Source organism: Rhinopithecus roxellana, chromosome 5, assembly GCF_007565055.1.
Source record: "Rhinopithecus roxellana isolate Shanxi Qingling chromosome 5, ASM756505v1, whole genome shotgun sequence".
NCBI classification, from domain to species: domain Eukaryota; kingdom Metazoa; phylum Chordata; class Mammalia; order Primates; family Cercopithecidae; genus Rhinopithecus; species Rhinopithecus roxellana.
In genome coordinates, this window is record NC_044553.1 from 114,723,736 (window position 1) to 114,746,995 (window position 23,260).

A 23,260-nucleotide genomic window follows, 5' to 3' on the forward strand; every position below is an offset into this window, starting at 1 on the left:
GAATCCAAGGTGGGTGGATCCCTTGAGGTCAGGAGTTCAAGATCAGCCTGACCAACATGGTGAAACCCAGTCTCTACTAAAAATACAAAAAAAAATTAGCTAGGCGTGGTGGTGGGCACCTATAATCCCAGCTACTAGGGAGGCTGAGGCAAAGAATTGCTTGAACCCGGGAGGCAGAGGTTGTAGTGAGCTGAGATGGCGCCACTGCACTCCAGCCTGGGTGACAGAGCGAGACTCCATCTCAAAAATAAATAAATAAAATAAGCCAGGTGTGGTGGCACATGCCTGTAATCCCAGCTACATAGGAGGCTGAGGCAGGAGAATGGCATGAACCTGGGAGGCAGAGGTTGCAGTGAGCTGAGATCGTACCATTGCACTCCAGCCTGGGCAACAAGAGCAAAACTCTGTCTAAAAAAAAAGACTCTATGGGTACATAAATAAAAGGTACCCAAGGCATGTGTTTACTATCCAAATATTGCTTTGAAGTGTTGTCTCAATAGAAACAGTAGGAATAAATGGGCCTAGTCTTCCCTTCTCTCGCCCTTCCTCCCAAGCAAGCAGAGTGACCGAGATGACATGTGTCCCATAACTTGAGCTCAGACAGTAATTCCCCTATCAGATACTGGATCAGGTTTCCATTTAGCTGCTCCTAATCAACAGGAGCAATTCTCTTCTACTCTGTGGGCCTCAGTTTGCAAATCTGTAAAATGGGGAGGGTGGGGGTGAACTAGATCCTTGCTGCTTAAAGCATGGTCCACCAACCAGCAGCAACAGCCTCCCCTGGAAGCTTGTTAGAAACGCAGAATCAGACCCTACCCCAGACCTGCCCTATCAGAATCTGCATTTTAACAAGTCCCCTCCCTAACATTGATAGGCATAAGAAAGTGCGTGCTGGAATAGGTGTCTTATTTCAGCTCCTACCTTCTGTGAGCCTGAAGCTGAACTGCAAGTTGTTTTATTTTTAGGAATTAGAAGCACAGTTTCTGGAAGAGAGACCAGGCTTTGGAGGGCCTCTGGGGTTTTTGGTCTTTGCAGCGATGGGAGAGGTCTGGGCACGTGTGTTTTCAAAAAGTAAAAGTAACTCATGCCAGAGAAACATGTTTCTTGCAGCATCCTGGGATGCCCCAATCTGCAGAAGCAAAGGGTTTTCTAAGTGCTTCTCTCCAAGGATGCAGACTGGGGTGCCCTGTCCCTGGGGCCCCTGCACAGCAGCCCCACACATCCTGTCTCAGGAGACTGTGCTGATGGCAACCCCTCTGAGAAAGGGCTGGCAGGAAGGAGCTCAGGGCTGCTGGGAGTTCCCCAGGCTTGGAATTCTTCCTGTGTTTATCTGTGATCCAGAGGGGTGCTTGGATTGTTCTGTCTCCCACTTCTTTCTTCTCTCTAGGGATACTGTGTCAGGACCAGGTGACCAGAGAGATGCATTTCTCTGTCAGGAGAGAGCTGGGCCTGGGGAGGAACAAGTGGCAGACGGAGACAGTGGGGTGGGAGGTGGTGTTTGGCTGCCCCTTACCTGACCCAGGAGAGGAAGACAGGGCTCTTATCGGGCAATGTCAGAGAAGGGTTTCTGCATCACAATTTGTCAGGGAAGATTTCTGTCCTGTGGGAGCAAGATCTCTGAGCTCTGCTTTCCTGTTTCCATGATTTCTGGTGTCCACAAAGATAGACTTTTGGGTCCTTAGTCAGAAAAGAATCTTAGTGGACCCTGTGCAGGTGATCCAGTCCTCCAGGAGTCATGGCATGAATTTAAGAATCCATGAACATGTGACTAGGTCACAAAGGAAGGGGGAAATGTAAAAGCTTCCCTGACCACAAGAGAGCTGGAGGGAGATTCTTGCCCACCTTCCCCCAAGCTCACCCAGGCTTTATTTCAAGATCATTATTTTGTCTACCAGGGCAGAGAAATGGCTCAAATCAAGCATTTACTCTTCCAAGTAAACCTGGGTGAGAGATAAGCAGGGAGTGGTGTTATTGTTCCCATTTTATAGAATGTGGGTTCTGGAGCCAGACCACCTGGGTTCAAATTCTGACTAAGCCACCTACTAGTTCTGTGACCCTCGGCAGAACCTCAGCCCCGACTCCAGACCTACAGAATCAGAATCTGCATTTCTCAGCAAGACCTACAGAATCAGAATCTGCATTTCTTAGCAAGTTTCCTGGGGAAACATAGGTGCACACTGAAGTTTGAGAAGTGCTGATTGTATAATCTCTCATATTCCTACCAGCGCCTATATTCTGAGATCCTGAGATTATGCTGCAAATGATTGAATCCTTAGAAGCACAACTTCTGGAGAAGAAAGGCAGGCTTTGAAATTTGTCATCTACTTCCTGTGTGACCTTGGGCAAGTTATATACTTTGTGCCTCAGTTTCCCCATCCATAAACTAGAGATAATAATGATACCCAGCTCAGAGTATTGCTTTGAGGTAGTAAATTAGTCAATATATGAAAAGTGCATAAAGCAGTGCCTTGCACCTAACAGGGCCCTGGTAGTGTTTGCTTCAATTATTACTGTTATTATGACAGATGAGAAACCTGTGAGCTTCAGAAAAGCTAGGTAATTTACTCAAGGATGCTGTATTAGTTTGCGAGGGCTGCCATAACAAAGTAGCATGGACTGGGTGAATTCAGCAGCAGAAATGTATTTGCTCACAGTTCTAGAGGCTAGAAGTCTGAGATCGAGGTGTCAGGAGGGTGGGTTTCTTCTGAAACCACCTCTCTCCTTGGCACGTAGGTGGCTGTCTTCTCCCTGTCTCTTTACATGGTCTCTCCTCTGTGTCTGCGTCCCAGTCTCCTCTTCCTATGAGGACACCGGTCATATTGGATTAGGACCCCACCCATATGACCTCATTTTACCTTAGTTACGTCTTTAAAGGTCCTGTCTCCAAATACAGTCACATTCTGAGGTATTGGGGGATAGCATTTCCACATATGAATTTGGGGAGTGCACAGTTCAGCCCGTAACAGATATATAACCATTAAGTGACATATAAGCATAAACAAAACTGTGCCCAAGAGAATTCACAAGGGTGTGGTTGATTCCAAAGCCTGCCACCTCTCAACAGGAGAAAAAGTGACCTATATTCTCATATGTCATTTTAAGGGAAGTGTTCAGAGTCATTAGGCTCAAGTAAAATATTTCCCTTGAACTTTGCTAAGTGAAGCAGTGACTGTCTAGATTGTGCTATCCTGTCAATGGTACCATCTCTTTATCTTCCTTTGCCTAAGAAGATAGCAGCTTGCCATTTGGGAGTGTAGTTCCTGGTGTACTTGCCTCTCTCTCCTCTTGCCAGTAAGATACTCGAGAGGCAGGATTCACATCCGATTCCTCTCTGTACCTCCCAAAACTCCTACTCCCGAGACCAGTGATATATATGAGTTGACATTTTTCAAGTTAGCAAATCTCAGTTGACCCTCACAACAATAACTCCTGGTTATCAGTAGTGTTATTCCCATGTTCACAATGATAAAGCACAGAGAGATTGAATGGGCTGCTGGAGGTCACACAGCTGATGAGAGCCAGGGTTGGAATTCAAACCCAGATTTTCAGGTCCCATCTCCCATCTCTTCTCTCATGCCACAGACTGTCCTTGATGCCAAGAGCCCTCATGGCTTGAGCACTGACCACGGGGCACAGTGCCTCTTTTGATTCTCACGTTGACCCTGGAATTTACAGTGCATCATCTCAGCGTTACAGACTTTTAAATGGGGTACAAGTGGCCAGATGGCACCCTCCATGTGAGCTGGGATTGAAGACTCTGGAGCCCCTGCTCTTGGCTACCCCACTGTCTTGCTAGTCACTGAGCTGAACCTTGCCTAGGTTGGCCTAAAGTAAGAATCACCTCATGCAGTGTGGGTAGGGATGGGGATGGCTGTCCCTCTGCTGTCTTATCTCAGGAACTTCCAGGTCACCCTGCAGGTCTCATCTCGCCTCCTGCCTCACAGCTTAAACTGGCCCTTCCTCTTACCTTCTGCTCCCTCTTCTTCCAATAATCCCTAGAAAAGATCCTAGCTTCCATAGCCTCTCTGGACAGCAGGAATCCTCATCCCCATAAGGTTGAGGATGCCATGGGAGTGCCATTGCTCTGCAGCCTCTCTGGAGGCTCCTGTAACACTTGGTTCCTCTTCCCCTGTCTCCCCTTGCTCTGCAGGTGACAAGCCCTGGACTCTGGTGCAGCTGGGGCTAGGGCTACCTGAAGGGAGAGCAGAGACTCAGGTGCCTGGTGAGCAATGGCAGTGAGGAGAAGCAGAGAGCGACACCAGCAAGCAACGCCTCCTGCCCCTGCTTTTGCTCTTGTATCTCTTGACCCAGTGAGGCCCAGCAACCACGTGGACTGAGTAGCAGTTGGATCTGGGGGCAGACGAGCTTCTGGAAAATTTTAGCTTGTTATTGTGAAGACTTGTGGAGTATCCCAAAGTGCTGGCTTTCGGAAACGGGTGCCTGCATTTTCTTCTGCACAGGCTCTGCTGAAGGAGTTTGCTGCACCCTTGAAGGGACAGGCCAGCTCAGGTCCTCATGGCTCGATCTCTGAGCAGCCCTCTAACCCAGTGAGGACAGCGGTCAACCAGTCTCCAGCTCACAGCTTCCTGCAGAGACTTCCGGCATTGTTAGCTAACGTGTGCTCTTCTGAGGCCTTCAACAGCTGGGAACTGTTTCAAGACTATCTTGCCAGCTAAGAAGCGGAATCCCAGTTCTTGTTGCCAGAAAGCTTTTAATGGCCAATGGAGAATCCTGTCCTCCCTTGGTGAAAGAATTCCCAAGAGAAATTTGGGAATCTTTTAGGATTCACTTCAACAGAATGTTTCTCTGGACATGTGTCTTCAGGCACTGGAAGCCACTCAGGGGCAAGAAAGCACGGATGACCCCTTGCTCAGCAATGTGGGATTAGCCTCTTTGGGCAGGGCAATCTCTCTGCCCCCAGTGGCTTAGACAGCTGGCTCTGAGACATAGCAGAAGGTCTCACAAATGTTAGGAAAAGGGGGTTGAGCATTATTCCTCCATGTGGAATTATTTTTGCATTTATCCAGAAAGTGACTCTTTTTTGGTCTTTGAAATCACCTGTGATATAATTAGAAGACATCAGAGCTTCAATGTCCATGTCACCAACCTCCCCACTTGGTACCTGGGAAGTCTGAGGTCCACAGGAAGAAATGTCTTAATGAGGGTCACCCAACAAGTTAGAGCAGGAGGGATACCCCCACCCAGCCTACCTCCTATACCCTGCCGCCTCCAACCTTGCTGTCTGTCATCTTCCTTTACCAAGGAAGGGCTCTTCTGAAGCCATGATGATTTGGGGCCCTTTGGCAGCAGACAGCAAACTATTAATACCTTTGGTTTTTCTAAACTGGTGGAGATCTGAAACCAGGGTTCTGGCTTTTCTCTAAGGACCATAAAATGCTGCTATTCCTGGGGTCCCCTTCTTTCTATTACAAGGAGCATAAAATGAAGCACTCCTCTTCTGGGGGCCATGGGAAAGGAGCCATTCCCACATGCTGTGATGCGTGACTTCAGCAATCTGGCTGAAGCGACTAGAATGGGCCCTGTTGTTCTCCACAGAGCAGGCTTGGGTCAGGCAGGGTGGCTGTTAAGAGGACACGGCCAGCATTGATTCTGGGAGTATCGTTTCCTCCCTCCCCCAGCCTCCCAAGCACACCTGTGTGGGAGGTACCAGGCAGAGGGTCCAGTGTTCTCCTTTCAGACCCCTTGGCTGTCCCAACTCACTGAACTCGCACAAAGAGCTTCACTTTGAACCGAAAGGTCAGGAGTGATCAGATTTTTCACTGAGCTTGTTCAAAGGGAGGAGCCTGGGCTGGGTGAGATAGATTTTGGCCCTTTTCTCAGTGTGGGAGAGTATCTGTTTGTTCCTGGGCACTACAGTCATAGTCATAGGAGGAATTGGGGAGATGGCATAGAAGCTGCAGCTGGCCACCCCCAAAGCTCATCTATGTTCTCTGTGTGTGCTACAGAGGACTTGAACAAAGACATCTCTCCAAGTGATATTATAGCCTGAAAAGGAAATCTCATATCGTTTCCTTTATTAAGTTCCTGTCTTGAAGGTTACCTAAACAGATTCCCATAGTAAACTTCTACATGAGTAAAAGGGAAAAAAATAACAGTGGCTTAAATAAAATCAAAGTTTAATAAACTAGAAGTTTAATTCAGGCCAGAGATGGTGGCTTACACCTGTAATCCCAACACTTTTGGATCACTTGAGATCAGGAGTTTGAGACCAACCTGGCCAACATAGTGAAATGCTGTCTCTACTAAAAATACAGAAATTAGCCAGGTGTGGTGGTGCACGCTTGCAATCCCAGCTACTAGTGAGGCCGAGGCAAGAGAATTGCTTGAATCCAGGAGGTGGGGGTTGCAGTGAGCCGAGATCCTGCCACTACACTCTAGCCTGGGTGACAGAGCAAAACTCTGTCTTAATAAAATAAAATAAGATAGCTTAATTCTCTCTCAATAAAATGAGTCCATCATCTAGGGCTATTTTCATTCTACACAGGGTCGGGACCTAAGTTTTCTCTCTGCTTGCATTGGCATCCTCAGTGCATGCATGGCTGCTACTATATGGCCCAAGATAGCTGCTGAAAACCCAGCCATCATATCTTCCTTCCAGCTAGCAGGAAGGAGAAGGGAGAGAAGAAAGTCTCTCTGTCCTTCCTTCAAGGGAGTTTCCTGGAATTCAGACACTATACTTCTGCTATATTGGCCAGAGCTGAATTCCAAGGCCACAACTAATGCAAGGGAGACTAAGGAATGTAATCTTTATTCTAGGTAGCCATGTGGTCAGATAAAAACCAGGGATTCTGTTACTGAGGAAGGAGAAGAAAATGAATATTGGGGACAATTAGCTATCTTTGCCACATCTTCCTCCTAGATAGATAAGAAGAGGGTTTATAACATGCAGGCATCTATATTTATGTTTTCAATATTAATATCCAAGGCTGGATTAGAAGCATAGACTGATAATATAAAGGTTAGAAATCATCCAGTCCACACCCCCATTTTAAAGGTTAGAAAACTGAGATCCAGAGAGATTAAACAGATCATCTGAGATCACACAGCAAGTTGGTGGAATCTAATACCCAGCTCATGTTTAGTTGGAGTATTTTTGTTCTGCTCTGTTTCTTAACTTAAGAAAAAAGCTTCATTCTGGAGGGGAGGGAGTTTTGAGTGCCAAGGATGAAATTCCATCTATCATTCGGTCTCTGAGCTGCAGGACACAGGCAGGACAATGGTAGGGTTTTTATGCCCCAGTCTGCCCAGCCTTGAGTTGTGGCAGCTGGGGAAGCCACTGGTGAGGACGCTGCACTGGAGTGTGGGCTGGCTGGAGTGTGCACATTCTGGCACTGCCTGTCTCCGTGTCAGCCCTGTGTACTGATTCCAGCCTGCCAAGGCTGCATGTCTGACTCTGTGTGCTTCTCTTTCAGGGAGCACGCTGCCAGGATGGGAGCTGCTGGGAGGCAGGACTTCTCCTTCAAGGCTATGCTGACAATCAGCTGGCTTACTCTGACCTGCTTCCCTGGGGCCACATCCACAGGTGAGCACTGCAAACAGATGGACCTCTGTATCTCAGCATGGAAGGCACGGCCCCTCACTGGAGCAAGGCTGCTGTTGGGGGAGCCAGGAGAAGGAGCCATAGGAGTGGGTCAGGGTGCCTGGGCTTTGGCCCCACCTCACTAAACTCCTTGGTCCCCAACACGTTTCATCCTGGGCTTCATCATCCACAAAATGAAGGGATTGGACTAGAATCAGGGGTTGCAAACTCAGTGCCTACAGGAGCCAGGTACCTGATACAAATGAGTGAAGCTGACCAGGTAGGGAAACACTTTTCTCAGTTCTAGCCAATTGCTACTGTGGGAAGGTGGATCCCCTTTTGCAGGATCTGAATTTTTCAGAGAAACCAGAAATCTAGAGCTTTATGTAAAATCTCCCTAGTTTTTAAATGTTACCAATGAATTCAAAATGTAAAAACCACTCTAAGAGGCTGAAAAAAAAAATAAAACCCCACATATCTGAGAGATATCTTTCCAACTCTGTCTGGACCACCTGGTCTCAATGCTCCCTTCCTGCTTTGGTAACTTAGGATCTGGGTACATTAAAGTACTTTTCAGCTGTGATGCTCTAAGCCAGGTTTAGATCTATTTTTCTATCTCAACATTGTCAACGTTTTCTTCAAGTGATTTTCAGTTAACATCTAGAAGTGTAAGGTAAGTTTCCCTGGGCTACAGGAAACACCGATCAGATCATCCAAACTTGGGACAGAAGACAGTGAGAGACAGGGACAATTTTTAAATTTCAGATGGGGGTTTAGTGCTGCAATATTATAATCACCATTGATTACTCTTTTATTAATGCTATTTTTATGTCCATTGAGTTGGATGCTTTTCTGTAAGAATAAAGAACCTTACATCAAATTTATATTTTGTTTTTCTCTACCCATTGATAGAAGAAAATAATTAATAACTAGTGAAATTCCTTCACTGTGATTTCTTGAAGAATCTTTCTGATCCTTAGGGGACATAGCAAGTAGCTTTTTTTTTTTTTTCTTTGAGACAGGGTCTCACTCTGTTGCCTAAGCTGGAATGCAGTGATATGATCACGGTTCACTGCAACCTCTACCTCCTGGGCTCAAAAGATGCTCTCATCTCAGCCTCCCTAGTAGCTGGGACCACAGATGCACACCACTATGCCTGACTATTTTTAGAAGTTTTTAGTAGAGACAGTCCCACTATGTTGTCCAGGCTAGTCTCGAACTCCTAGGCTCAAGGGATCCTCCAGCCTCGGTTTCCCAATGTGCTGAGATTACAGGTGTGAGCCACCATGCCCAGCCAGTAGTCCTTATTTTAACTTTCCAGGCAATAACTGGCTATATTACCTGAATTCATTCATTTATCCTTCTTTCATTTATTGAATTAACAAACACAGAGTGAGCATTGACTCTGTGCCAGGAACTGGGCTTGGATTTATCTTTTAGGGTGACTTACCCTAAAGGTGATCCACCTTGGAGAGGTGCCCTCAGGTACTTCCTTTGATTATTTCTTCCCACATCCTGGCACCTCTCTTGCTGTTTGCATATCAGCCATGTGGAAAGGGGCTGAGCCTCTGGTTCCCTCTGGCCTGTGCTTTTCTCTGATGTCAGAGGGATGTAGAAGCCAACCCTTGCTATTCATGCTCCAAGTAGGTCGGGCTTGCATTCCCTCTCAATCCAGCTTCTAGTGGCCTCTCCTGGGAAAGTGAGGGTGGTTGCCATGGTGATAGTTCAGCGAAAGCCCTGACCCTCTTTAGACACTTTCTGATTCATACAAATGAAAAGCCACTAACACTGGCCTTCACTGAGAGGAAAATGTCCAGCTCCAAAAAGGGAGTGTCCATTCAAGGCCAATCTTGCACCTGCTGTGCTTTAGCGGTGGTGTCAGAGCTTCTGGAGAGCTGGGATGTGTGGTCACACAGGTCAGACTGACCAATTTCAAATCCAGATGCAAAGTCTATGCAAACTCCTGCACTTGGAGAGTGAAAAGGACAGTCAGGATTGTCCTGGCAGATGTGGACTACAAAGCTGCAAGGTTTTGTCCAGTGGAGTTGCAATGGCTCCTTCCAGCATACTCATGGCTCCTTGCCTGGACCACTGGGATCCTCAGTTGGCCACATATGTTCACCACATGGCTGGGAATTCATCACCTTGGAGCCTGACACTCTTGTCCAGGACCTGATGGAAGGCAGCCCAGGGCCTCTGACTGGCCTCTACTGGAAGCCAGCCAAGCACCTGACCCTGTCTGGAGATAAAACCAGCAGTGGGTTTCGCAGCCCAGCCCTCAAGACCATCCTTGGCTGCTCAGTATCACTGCAGAGAGCCCACCCCACTGCTGGCAACTCTGCTTTTACATTAAAATGGAAAGTCCACTGATGAGCAAACCCACGTCTTCCCAAATTTTTTCCTTTTGTTGCCACTGCTTGAGCCCCTTGATATTTACAATAGCTAGAAGAGCTACTTTGGTGAAACTCTAAAAAATGTGAAATTCTTTTCTTAATGAAAGAGATCCAAAGCCTGTGCTAGGGCTAACAGCAAGGCAGAGGGAGCCTAGTGGAGGGTTGTTATGGGGCTGGAAGTGGGGATGAGGATGAGATCCAGGCAGTGGACACTGAGTGCCTACACTCCACTTTGGAGAGAATACAAGGGCCAGTAGCTGTCTTTGGATGGGCAAAAAGGACAACTCAGTGTGGGTGTGGGGTCTGTATCTGGTGCTGCTGAGTGCAGATGAGGGGGGAACTTCCTTCGAGTTTTCCTTGACATAGATAAGTATGGGACAGACACTCTTACTCTGGAGATAGCTGAATAAAAATCAAGGAACATTTAGAACTGACATGCCAGTAATTGCATTGTATTACTCTGTTTTCATGCTGCTGATAAAGACATACCCGAGGCTGGGTAATTTATAAAGAGAAAGAGGTTTAATGGACTCACAGTACCACATGAGTGGGGAGGCCTCACAATCATGGTAGAAGGCGAAAGGTACATCTTACATGGCAGCAGACAAGAGGAAATGAGAATGAAGTAAAAGGTGATTCCCCTGATAAAACCATCAGATTTCCTGAGATGTATTCACTTCCATGAGAACAGTATGGAGAAAACCGCCCCCATGATTCAATTATATCCCACTGGGTCCCTCTCAAAACACATGGGAATTGCGAGAACTACAATTCAGGTTGAGATTTGGGTGGGGACACAGCCATCATATCATGCACTGAAGCCAGAGTTCCTCCCAGGGTTTGTGGCATCCTCTTTGCTTGAGAGACACAGCTTCTCCTAGACTCCCTTCTTCAGGGCCTGACCTGTGAGCTTGCTTCCATTCCTTCCAGTACCTGCCCCAGAGTTTCTCATCTGAAACCTTGCCCTGCCATGAGCTTAGCTGCACGTCAGCTTCCTGCCTCCTCACCACCACTCCGGGTTATTTTGAAAGCTACTGTTTCATACTTCACACCCTTCTGGTCACAGAAAAAAAAAGGGCACCGGGGCTTGTTCTCGGAGCCAGTTCATTCTCATCTTGTTTTGTCCATTGTCTCTTCCCACCTGTTTGCCTCTGAATTTTCCGTGCTATTGATGGAGATTGTTCCAGTCTCTGTGACAGCACCAGTCCTCCTCACTCAAGCCTTGTTAGCCATGTGAACAGAGACTTCTTCCTGTGCTTCTACAGAGGTCAGGGAGAAGTGCCTCTGCAATACCCACCCCAGGTCTTTTTAGACTCAACTAAACATATCAGACTCATTAGGTGACCACATGTCACACTGGTCATCAGACTCCTTTGGAAAATATAGAATGGGAAACACAGATGCCATCAGAGCAGCATCAGGCTCCTCTCTTCCATGGGAGTGGTCCTGGCAGCCTTCCAGACAGCCATCCAGAAGCTGTTGTCTTTGGTTCTCCAGGTGACAGCTCAGGTGAAAGGAAATAAGACTGTAATTGGACAAGTGTGGAAACCACTGTGTCTTAGAAGCCTCATGCCCCACTGGAGCCAGTAGCAACTCCATAGATGTAACTTTCAGGGTTCTTGCAAAATGTCCCATTATAAGAGTCACTGCACTCAGGGAAGCCTACAGTGTGACATCTCCACCACATATAAATATAAACTATAGTTTCTCCCAGTTTAGATGACATTCACCAATCAGGGGTCACTTTGTTATAAACAATGCTGCTAGGTAACAATTTATATAATATTGTCTTTCTCAGGTTTCCAGGGGAACAGAGCTAGAAAATTAACCAAAGGTCTAATTCTCATGCAGAAAGGGAAAGAGCTTTATTAGCTATTCAAATGTTGCTTTCCAGAAGACAGAATATCTTGGAATCTGAGTAGTCTGGGTAAATCATCGCATAACTTCAGAGCTTGGAATGTCCTGAGAAGCCATCTATCTACCCTTTATTTTGTAAATGGGGAAACTGAACCCAGAAAAGGGAAGTGACTTATTCACAGATATGTGATGAATTCATGCAAAATATATGACTGGTCCCCAAGGTTCCAGCCTCCTATGTCAGGAGGTTTCTCAGCTCTCTAAGGTCTTTCTTTTAGCTCTAACAGAGAAGAGGCAGGGGCCTTAAAGATGCATGGGAGTCCCCCTTTTGGCCTGTAGCATTCTTGCTTGGTGAGGTTGGTAGATGGGAGCAGTGACATCTCTCTGTCCTTGGCAGTGGCTGCTGGGTGCCCTGACCAGAGCCCTGAGTTGCAACCCTGGAACCCTGGCCATGACCAAGACTACCATGTGCATATCGGCCAGGGCAAGACATTGCTGCTCACCTCTTCTGCCACAGTCTATTCCATCCACATCTCAGAGGGAGGTAAGCCTATCTCTCTCTGCTGCTCCCTCTTCCCTCCACTGCCTCACAACTTAGCAGATAGGATGCAGGTTGCCATGAGCTCAGATGGACAGAATAAACATCACATGCTTTGGGTTCATGTTGGCATTTGGTTGTTTGAGATAACCGTCAGTTCTGAGCTGTTAGGAATGGCTTGTCGGAGGTCCAATCTTAGTGAAAGGAGCATTTATAGAGGAAACTCCTTATTGGTGTTTTGAGTAATTCTGCTTATCTTACCTTTAGAGGCCTGGTCATTGAATGCAGTACATGCAGTGATGGCATTTGAGCAGACAGACATTATTTACACATTGTAAAGCAGAGAGCATAGAAAAGGAATTACAGCCAGCGCTCTGTATCTGTGGGTTCTGCTCATGAATTCAACCAATCCCAGATTGAAAATATTCCAGAAAATTTGCACCTGTACCGAACATGTACTGACTTTTTTCTTCTCATTATTTCCTAAAAATACAGTTTAATCATGATTTATACAGTATTTACATTGAATGAGGTATTATAAGCAATCTAGAGATGATTTCAAGTATATGGGAGGATATGCATAGGTTAGATGCAAATATGCAAATACTATGCCATTTGAACCAGGGACTGGAGCGTTCATGGAGTTTGGTATCTGTGGGAGGTGCTGGAACCAATTCCCTTCAGATACTGAGGGATGACTGTACTTGTAAATACACCAAGCAGAGAAATGTTTGGAAGATGTGCCTTTTTGCCTGTCCCAGTGAGATGGGGGGTGCTTAGGGAGTCTGCCCTTGGCTCTGATATAACCTTACCCTTAACATTGTGTTATTAAAACCTCCCCCAATGCTACCTCTTCAGGCAAGCTAGTCATTAAAGACCACAATGAGCCAATTGTTTTGCGAACCCGGCACATCCTGATTGACAACGGAGGAGAGCTGCATGCTGGGAGTGCCCTCTGCCCTTTCCAGGGCAATTTCACCATCATTTTGTATGGAAGGTGCGTAGATCACTCCTACAGATCAAATGCCACCCGTGGATCTGACAAGAGGGAGGCTTTCCAAGACAGAGAGAGAGGCAAGAGGGCAAGACTTGCCTGTAAGATAGGAATCATTCTGTCCTGCCAGATGGGGATCATGAACAAGACAGACATGGTGATTTGGGAGAGCTGAAGTCCATGAGGCATGTTATTTATAGTGGCCTGGATGCTATACTTGTTTTAGAGACGGGTCTGCCAGCCTTTCAGCTACCTTCCAATCATATCATGTTCAGGGAGGCTCTGCAAGTGTTTATATAATAGGCTACGATGGACAAGATACAGGAAAATTCCAGGTGGTACTTGCTCCCTGGCTGTGTTCCCTCTTTAAACAATTGAGAGTGCTAAGAAGTGAGAGCCAGGAATGCACAAGGGTATGCAGTTCATGTCCAGGTGATTCCGCGTCTGATATGGACCAAAATATAAAACACTTAAACTGAATGAAAGACGTGCCAACCTGTGAACTAATAATTGGCACTTCTGCTTGGCCCTGAGAGCTTTATTTTGGTCTGGCTTAGGAAGATTGGGTTGCTAATGCTTTTGTTGTTATTGTTGTTGTTGCTTTGAGATGGAGTCTTGCTCTGTGGCCCCGGCTGGAGGGCAGTGGCATGATCTCAACTCACCACAACCTCTGCTTCCTGGTTCAAGCAATTCTGGTGCCTCAGCCTCCCAAACAGCTGGAACTACAGGCATGTTCCACCACACCTGGCTGATTCTTATATTTTTAGAAAAGATGGAGTTTCACCATGTTGGCCAGGCTGGTCTTGAACTCCTGACCTCAAGTGATCTGCCCGCCTCGGCCTCTCAACGTGCTGGGATTACAGGCATGACCCACCATGCCCTGCCGCTAGTGTTATTTTTACTGACCTTAGGTGATAAAAGTGTAACTGGTTCTATGATGGCTATGGTGGGGAGTCAGGGAGCTGAGCTGTGACTCCTAGGTTCCCTCTGAGTTCAGTATCCAGTAAAAGAGATGTGTCAGCCAACTTTGGGGAGCTGTTTTCTCTTGCAGGGCTGATGAAGGTATCCAGCCAGATCCTTACTATGGTCTGAAGTACATTGGGGTCGGTAGAGGAGGCACTCTTGAGTTGCATGGACAGAAAAAGCTCTCCTGGACATTTCTGAACAAGACCCTTCACCCAGGTGGCATGGCAGAAGGAGGCTATTTTTTTGAAAGGAGCTGGGGCCACCGTGGAGTTATTGTTCACGTCATCGACCCCAAATCAGGCACAGTCATCCATTCTGACCGGTAAGGTTTGCCTTCACTTAAACGTATACTCATTCATTCAAAGTACGCTTATTGAGTGTGCTTCCTGGCCAGGTGCTGCTCTAGGTGCTGGGAGAACAGCATGAATGAAACAGACGGAAATCCCTGCCTTCAAGGAGTTCTGTCCTTCCCCAGGTGTTGGCCCAATGATGCTGTATTGAAGAGGAGCAAGCATACACACATACGTATACATAACGTGGTTTCAGATTGTGATAATTGGTAGTAGGTGGGAAAAAAGACAGAGATGCTAGAGTGTAACTAGGGAAGACCACTTTGGATAGGGTGGTCAGGGAAGGGCAGTGTAAGGACGCAACATGTGAGCTGAGAAATGAAGGGTGAGGCTATGTCAGGGAAAGAGTGTTCAAGAGAGAGAACAAGTGCAGAAGGCCAGAGGTATGAAAGGGCATGACATTCTCAAATGAAGGAAACGCCATTAGAGTGGTGGGAGCACTGCGAGTGGCGCAAGAGCAGCACACAGTCACTTGGGAGTTACAGATGGGGATGGGACAGGACCTCGGAGGCCACGGTAAGGAGGTGGGTTTTCTTCTAAGTGGGATGCAAAGTCACTGAAAGGCATTAAGAAGAGCGTGAGCTGATTTAAAAGAACTTTCTGGCTGCTATGTAGAGAATGGTTTTAATTGTGGAGGCAAAAGCAAACACGGTGCAGGGGGTTAGGAAGCTTCTGCTGTGGTCTAGGCAAGACATGGCAGTGGTGAGACCCAAAAGGAATGACGGTTAGTGGATGTACCTGTGAGATGTTTGGAAGGCAGCATGGCAGGTGTAAGCTGGCAGATTCTGCCAAGGCTGGACCTGCCCTGCAATCCCAGGGGCTCTCATCCTGGCCCTTCAGAGGGAAGGACAGAGGTGTGGTAGACAAGCAGAGACAGAGCTATCCTGGGGCTGCTGGGGGAGGGAGACAGGCATTCCTCAAGAACAGGGCCCAAGCTGTGGGTGTCACCATGAAGGCAGCAGGAGCCAGCTGTGGTCAGGGACAGGGTAGGCAGGAGCTGAAGTGCCTGCTGGTGCTCAGAGACACCCAACATTGCTGGTAAACATTAGTACCTTTAATAGTCACTGGACTTTCTCCCCACAAAACACTGTTCATCACTTTACCTGTCAAATATGCTTCAATCTTCATCAAAATTCTGTGAGGCAGGTTCTGTTATTATCCACCTTATACACATGAAAGCACTGAGGCTCACGGGCTAAATTTACTCAGTCACAAGGATGGAAAGTGTAGGAGATGGGATTCAAACCCAGGTGTGCCTGTATTGCCTCCATGGGCTGCCTAGTGACAGCCATTTGCCTTGCCCTGAGACTGAGCAAGGTTGAGCCCACAGGAAACAGCTGACGCCTTGATTGACACAAAGTATGTCAGGGAGCCCCTGCCTTCATACTAGAGAGGATGGCCTCTTCAATTGTGTGCTGATCTTTTTGGTGCTGTTTCTTAAGTACAACACTGTTACTTGCAGAGATCCAACTTAAAGTTTATTTACTGATCTGTTAATGAGAAGTGATCTGGACAGATGCTGTGGAGATGGCAAGGACAGAATGTCTGTTCCGAATATCTTTTGCCTAAAGTATGTGTTGGAGATCTCAATAATCTGATAGATGAATGTGTATGAGTAAAGATATTAATAAGCACACACGCTCGCACAGACACACACACACACGTAAATGCAAGCATAAGTCATCTGAGAAGGTCACTCAGAGAAGCAGGAACTTAGGTCAGCTCTTGAAAGGTAGTAGGTGTTTGATCAGGTAGAGAAAAGGTGGGAAGGAATGATGAAGACAGGAGTGGGTGGGTGAGGTGGTCACTGAGAAGCACTAGGCTTGTAGCAGGAGCTTCCTGGGGAAGGTCAGCGGAGGGTGAGAGCTTAGGTGGGACTGGACCAGATTGTGCCACAGTTAGAAACAAGTGTGAGGACCCAGGAGCAGCTATCCAGCTACCACTGGTACCAACATTGTTTTTCTTTTCCAAAAACCTCCTTAGATTACTTTTCCAGATTCATTTTAGAACTGTTTTCCTTAAGTTCCAAGACATATTCTTTAGGAATTTCCACTGTAATTGCATAAAATCTTTATCCTTACATGGGGAAGAGTTTGAATCATTACAAAATTGTGTCTTTGCTTTGTAAATTATTTTCACCAGGAGTATAGATTTTTGTGTGTGATTTGTATTTCATGGATATTTTATGTGCATGAGGGTAGGTTATCAGTCAATTTGGAGATTATTAGTTCTTGCTCTTATAAGAGATCTGCTGTCTAACATTGCACGATACTGTACGGTACACTTAAAATTTTAAGAGGGTGGATCTCAACGTAAGTGTTCTTACCACAATAAAGTAAAATAATTTTTACTTTATTAAACTATTAAATTAATTTACTTTATTAAAAATTTATTAAATTAATAAAGTAAAAATAATTTTTAAAAAGTAAACAGGAGAAAATAACAATGCAACAACATTTACAATACTCAAATGTTATATGACTGCTACTGTGTGAATCAAGATTACATTTTAATGATTCTAAGATACATTATCATAAGAATCATTAACAGGTCAATAAATAAACTTTAAGTTGGATCTCTGCAAGTAACTCTCTGCAAGCTGCTCTAGGGGTGGGAGAAGGGATTTGGGATAGTCTCCATGTCATTTCCAAGAATTCTAGGACTGGTGTTTTAGTCTGGATCAGAGATATAAATTCCTAATGACCTAGCTATCTGAACTATCTCCTAAAGTCAGGCTCTTGCAAGAGGCATGATCCTCTGCCTCCAGGATGAAAAGGGAACATCAAAAGGCCTAGACCTCAAGTATGTGACCCACTCAACATCCTGGAGCTTGAAGTCTTCACTGCTGCAATCATTTCTTTGGCATTTTACTTAGCGAATGAACATTATGGTCAAGTCATAACCCTTCTTCTTGGCTATCCCTGTATGGTATGCAAAATAACGAAACATGCTTGCTCTTTAAAGAAAAGGCTTCCTTCTTTAAGAATTGTAGCCCTGGGATCATCGGATAGCATGTTAGTTGTTGCAGCACAGACATGTGCTTAGAGTTCTCTGTTTTGGCGTCTGTCAAGACTATTCAGATCTCTTCTCTCTGCCCTTTTTAGGTTTGACACCTATAGATCCAAGAAAGAGAGTGAACGTCTGGTCCAGTATTTGAACGCGGTGCCCGATGGCAGGATCCTTTCTGTTGCAGTGAATGATGAAGGTTCTCGAAATCTGGATGACATGGCCAGGAAGGCAATGACCAAATTGGGAAGCAAACACTTCCTGCACCTTGGATTTAGGTACTGCCCCTCACTTCAGCTTCCACTGGGCTCTGGAATATTGAAGCCACCCTATCCCACTGAGAATTTACCTTTCCCATCTCCCCTCCCCATAGCCGTACCATCCTAAATGACCTGGTAGATACAGGCATTTGCATTTGACATCTGCATTTGGCATATTTGGGAATTGTTCTTAAAGAAAGCTTGTTTTTTCTTACAAGCATAGTTCACTCAAAAAACACAAAAGCTCTGTGTTTATATGAACTCATTCATTCAGCCAGCCACTTACAAAATACTAAGTGAGTATCTACTGTGTGTAAGAGCCATGCCTCCAATGCACAACTAATATTCATTTTCCCTTTCTTTGGCAAAGGGATCATGTCATGGCTTGGGGATTGGCAGATAGTTTTTCAAAGATTATGTGAAATGCTTCTGCTGAGGCAAATGCCCAAGGAGAAGCAGCCCTTTGACATGTTCTAGTGTGTGTTTTGTTTGCCTTGGAGTGCAGCATCATGCCTGACATTGGCATGCACACACATTGGCACCAAGAGGATGCTACTTGCCCCATAGTAAACACATCTTTTACAAAAAGTTTAATTTAATTTAAAGTTCTGGGATGCATGTGCAGGATGTGCAGGTTTGTTACATAGGTAAACATGTGCCGTGATGGTTTTCTGCACCTATCAACCCATCACCGGGGTATTAAGCCCAGCATCCATTAGCTATTTGTCCTGATCCTCTCCCTCCCTCTGCCCCCGCCCCTGCCAGGCCCCAGTGTGTGTTGTTCCCCTCCCGGTGTCCATGGTAAGCATGCCTTTTCATCATGTTGAATCAAATCTCAGCTCAGTGGAAAGTTGAGGTTATCTGTCCCACGGCTGCTTAGAGATTATGATGCTCCCCACTTCAGCTTCCTGCATCTGGGAGCAAGATCAGAGGGAAGCCAGAGACTTTTCTGGGCTTGGAGCAAAGCAATTTTGCTGGCTGGGCAGAAATTCCCTGGGCAAGGGAGGAGTGCTCCAGGTTCCAGAGTGCATTCTCCGACAGCCCAGAGACTACTTCTTCTGGATGGGAAACTCAAGCAGGAAACTTAAGCAGCCAAAGATGACAGTGATACCTTGGCATTGCAAGTCTCCTTTGTTATCAAACACTAAGTGCACTTCCATTCTGTTGTTTTATAAACCAAAAGGCCAGTTTATTAATTTACAGTGAGAGTTAGAAACACCAGGAAGCTGACTACTTAGGGCCTCAGCAGAAGACGAAAGTGGCTAAGGGCCCAAGATCTGGCATCCAGTGGCCTGAGTTTGAGTCTGGATTGCACCTCCTAGGAGGTGTGACTGCAGGCAAGTGACTCATTCTCTTTGCCTGGTCCTGAGTCTGTAAAATAGGATATACCAGCAGCTATCTCAAAGGACTATGGGACAATTAAATGTGATAATATGAGCAAAATATTTTTCATTATGTCTGGCACAGAATAAACACTCCATAAATGTTAACAACTATTTTCTCCTTATAATCAAGAGCCACTGGAAAGATGGGCACTCGCCATCTTTTGCTAGGGCGGTTCACATGGGCAGAGGAGATATGTAGGCAGGAATTACATGTCCACACCTCATTTGTATAGAGACATTCTTTGAGTGATAAACTTAAAGCATCGAAAATCAGCAGGAGAACTGAAACTTGGACCCTTCATTTGTTCACACATTCAGGAAATGATTATTGAACACATACTGGTGGGAGGTACTCGGTTAGACCAGGTGTCCTGAGCTCTCGGGGGAAGGTATGAATGGAAATTGGTGACAGGGCATGAGAGAGCAACAGAGCGGGCAAGTGGAGTTTAGTGCAGATGAACACATGAGGATGAGACCAAGAAAGTTCCCATAGAGAGATCAGCAGCTTCGGAGGCCCAGGGGCAAAAGTATGCCTCTCCCAAAGAAGGTGGGGATGGTCAGGCAGTGGTAGTATATGAGAGAGGGCAAGGGATGAGAGGTGAGGCTGGAGGAGGGCGGGAGCAGAGGACCTTTGATTCTGTGCCAAGGAGCTTGGATTTTATCCAAAGGGCAATGGGGAACTACTGAAGGATTTAAGCAGGAAAGTGGACAGTCAAATCCCCAACCTCAGTTAAACACCATTCAATAGTGACTCATTTTCCAAGACAAGAGATCAAAACAAGAATAATGAGAGCTATTCAGCACCAAAATCGATTGATGGCTTATAGTAAGAGAGGGCTACTGTAGGAAAGGAAAACCTCTTTCCTTCTACTCTTCTAAGTTCTTGGCTGGAGCACCTGCAACAAATCACTGATTAACAGGAGAAAAGCACACAAATGTAGTAAGTTTTACACAACACAGGAGCCTTCATAAGGAAACAAGGACCCAAAGAAACAGTTAAACCTGAGTGTCTGTACACGAAGTTTGATGAAGTGGAGAGCTGTGGGAAAATGTGGTAGGACAAGGGGCTTGAGTTACGCACAGTAAACAGGGGAAACTTAGCAAGGTCTCTGTTCCTTCAGCTTCCTCTTGGCTTCCTTCTGTGTTTGGGGATAAGGATGATCTTTTTCTCAGAATAAGGAAGGCCCTCCCACATAAAGGTCTAAGACCTGCTTCAGGGGAAAGTTAGAAACTCCTTCCTGCCATTTCACAAATTCCTTGAGCTTGAAATATTCAATATGCCAAGTTGCCATTTTGGGGGGTAGCATGTCCTGAACCCCATTACTGCGTTAGGCATTATGCAAAATGCCTAAAACAAAATGGGGTAAGAAAACCTTCCTGCCCTAAAGCAGCACATGCTTTCATGGAGGAAAGATGGACGTACAATTTTTGAAAACCTTAAACCATTTTTTGCTTCCTTCCCCATTAAGAAGAGAGACTTCTCTCCTTTCCACGGCCCAAGGCAGATGGCTAGGGTAGTCAGTCACATTAGCCTCTGGTATTTTCCTCAAGTTCAACTCTAGGGGAGCTGAGCATGAGAGAAATAACCTTTCTCTCTTGGAACATGTTTTCCTGAAGGTATCCAAGCACTTGCTTCAGGACACAATTGAGCTTGGCGGGAGGTATGGTAGGTCTGTTGGCTTGTTTATTTGTGATTCATACTCCCATCTCCTGCCAGAATGGAGCTGAAGAGACTCACAGGGAGCAAACATCAGGCAGGCCAGCGAGCGAGGAAGCCCAGAGGAGTGCTTGCAAAGAAAGGTGCTGCTTCTGGAGAAGAGAAGCCCAGCAAGTGAATGAATTTCCCCCAAACAGCAGGGAGGGACCCTCTTCCACCTGATGCTGCTTCAACTCTGCTCCATCCCCCCACACCCTGTGCAGGTTCAGACTTGTGCAGAGCTTTACTTTTTGTTATTTGTTTCTTTTTTTCAGACACCCTTGGAGTTTTCTAACTGTGAAAGGAAATCCATCTTCTTCAGTGGAAGACCATATTGAATATCATGGTAATACATAGCTGGCTGGAGGCCTGATTCCCTCCAGTGTCTCTCTGACCAAGAGGTGCAGGGCATTTCTGAACAGCTCACTTGTCTCTGAGCATGATTGTCCAGCTCCCAATGCCTAGATGAGTGAGTAGCCGCTTAACTGGCCACCTTACATGGAAGTGGCAAAGGCCAATGCTGGCCAAAGACCCATCACTTGCGATAATATTTACCTTTTCATGGAAATCTTCATTGACTTAATCTAAAACCTAGAATTGGCATAGAAAAGATAAGAACGGAGATAGAGCCAGCAGGGTTGGTACTTTAAGAGCTAAAACGAGGCCGGGTGTGATGGTTCACGCTTGTAATCCCAGCATTTGGGAAGGCTGAGGCGGGTGGATCACTTGAGATCAGGAGTTCGAGACCACCCTAGCCAATATGGTAAAACCCTATCTCTACTAAAAATACGAAAAAAAAAAAAAAAAATTAGCCAGGCATAGTGGCGGGAGCCTGCAGTCCCAGCTACTTGGGAGGAGGTCACACCACTGCACTCCAGCCTGGGTGACAGAGAGAGACCCCGTCTCAAAAAAATAAAAAATAAAAAGTAAAAATTAAAAAGAGCTAAAACAACACTTTAGATGGGTTTTCAGGACACAGTGGTAGCCTTCTTTGCCCAGCAAAGGCTGCGGGAAGCACTGCAGTTCTAATGCCAAGGAAGAATTCAGACCGTGAGACATGCTAGAGTTCTACAATCTGAATTTGTTGGGAGGCTGAAACTAAACTGTCAAAACTGAAGCAAAAGAATGGATGATAATCTGCTTCCCAAGTGAATGAATGTCCTGATTTTCTTTTATCTACTTAAAAAAAAATTTTTAAAGAACTGAGTCAATGTCCATGTGTGTAGGGGGATTTCCTTGCCTTGGAATCATAGCTTTTTTAATTTGGGGGTCTGTCCAGCTCCTAAAGGGTCTGGTTTCTCTGACAGGACATCGAGGCTCTGCTGCTGCCCGGGTATTCAAATTGTTCCAGACCGAGCATGGAGAATATTTCAATGTTTCTTTGTCCAGCGAGTGGGTTCAAGGTGAGGAGTTTCAGACAATTTGGTGACCCCTAAGAGTGGGATAGAAGACCAGAAATCACTGTCTTTTGCAGAACTAGGATTTATCTCTTGTACCAGTAGGACCACTTTAATTTTTGCAGAATCAACTAAAAATGTGCAACCAAACATTGTCTTTAATTAGTCAAGCCACTTTAGCCCATAGCCCAGAAGGATGTTGTCCTCTGGCTAAGATTTCAGTTTCACCTCAGTTAGGGTCTGTGGCATTCAGCTTAGTTCACAGAATATCTTTGATGTGGCAGGCAATGGCACTGAACAGGAAATGCAGATAGGAATAGAATCTGCCCTTCAAAGAGCCCATACTCAAGGACTACAGAAAGCAGCAATCCTAGTTGCAGTCCTTGGATAATGGGTTTACAGACGGATTTTCTTTCTTTTCTCTTGGTTTATTTGCTTTTGCAATAACAGAGAATACAAATTGCTTTTATAAAAGTAAGAAACTCATTAAGAGAAACTCATTTTTTAATTAAAACGTGGGAGTGTAGGCAGATTGATTAGAGCCATCCATGCCCCAGCCTGGTGCAACCACAGACAGATAATATTCAGTTCCCATGGTGCTGAGGACGCTTGGAGACACAGAGTGTGACTTGCCCTCACAGGCAACCTCCTGTCTGACTGTGCTGTTTGCTTTCTGCCTAGATGTGGAGTGGACGGAGTGGTTCGATCATGATAAAGTATCTCAGACTAAAGGTGGGGATAAAATTTCAGACCTCTGGAAAGCTCACCCAGGAAAAATCTGCAATCGTCCCATTGATATACAGGTACCAAACTCACAGCAAAAATAGAACATAGAAATGTGTTGTTTTGAAGAGGACTCTATAGATCACAGACATTCT

The 23,260-nt window shown here is 45.8% G+C and overlaps 1 protein-coding gene across 1 annotated transcript in view; it reads left to right on the forward strand.

Annotated features, from left to right (window-relative positions):
* Positions 1–23,260, forward strand: part of CEMIP (cell migration inducing hyaluronidase 1) — a 171,808-nt gene that overhangs the window by 86,366 nt on the left and 62,182 nt on the right. The window contains exons 2-9 of the mRNA XM_010383307.2: positions 7,434–7,543; positions 12,188–12,334; positions 13,187–13,325; positions 14,374–14,610; positions 17,743–17,922; positions 21,261–21,331; positions 22,293–22,388; positions 23,064–23,185. Of these exons, the coding sequence (XP_010381609.2) occupies positions 7,450–7,543; positions 12,188–12,334; positions 13,187–13,325; positions 14,374–14,610; positions 17,743–17,922; positions 21,261–21,331; positions 22,293–22,388; positions 23,064–23,185 (1,086 nt within the window). The 5' untranslated portion in view covers positions 7,434–7,449. The remainder of the gene's footprint in view (positions 1–7,433; positions 7,544–12,187; positions 12,335–13,186; positions 13,326–14,373; positions 14,611–17,742; positions 17,923–21,260; positions 21,332–22,292; positions 22,389–23,063; positions 23,186–23,260) is intronic.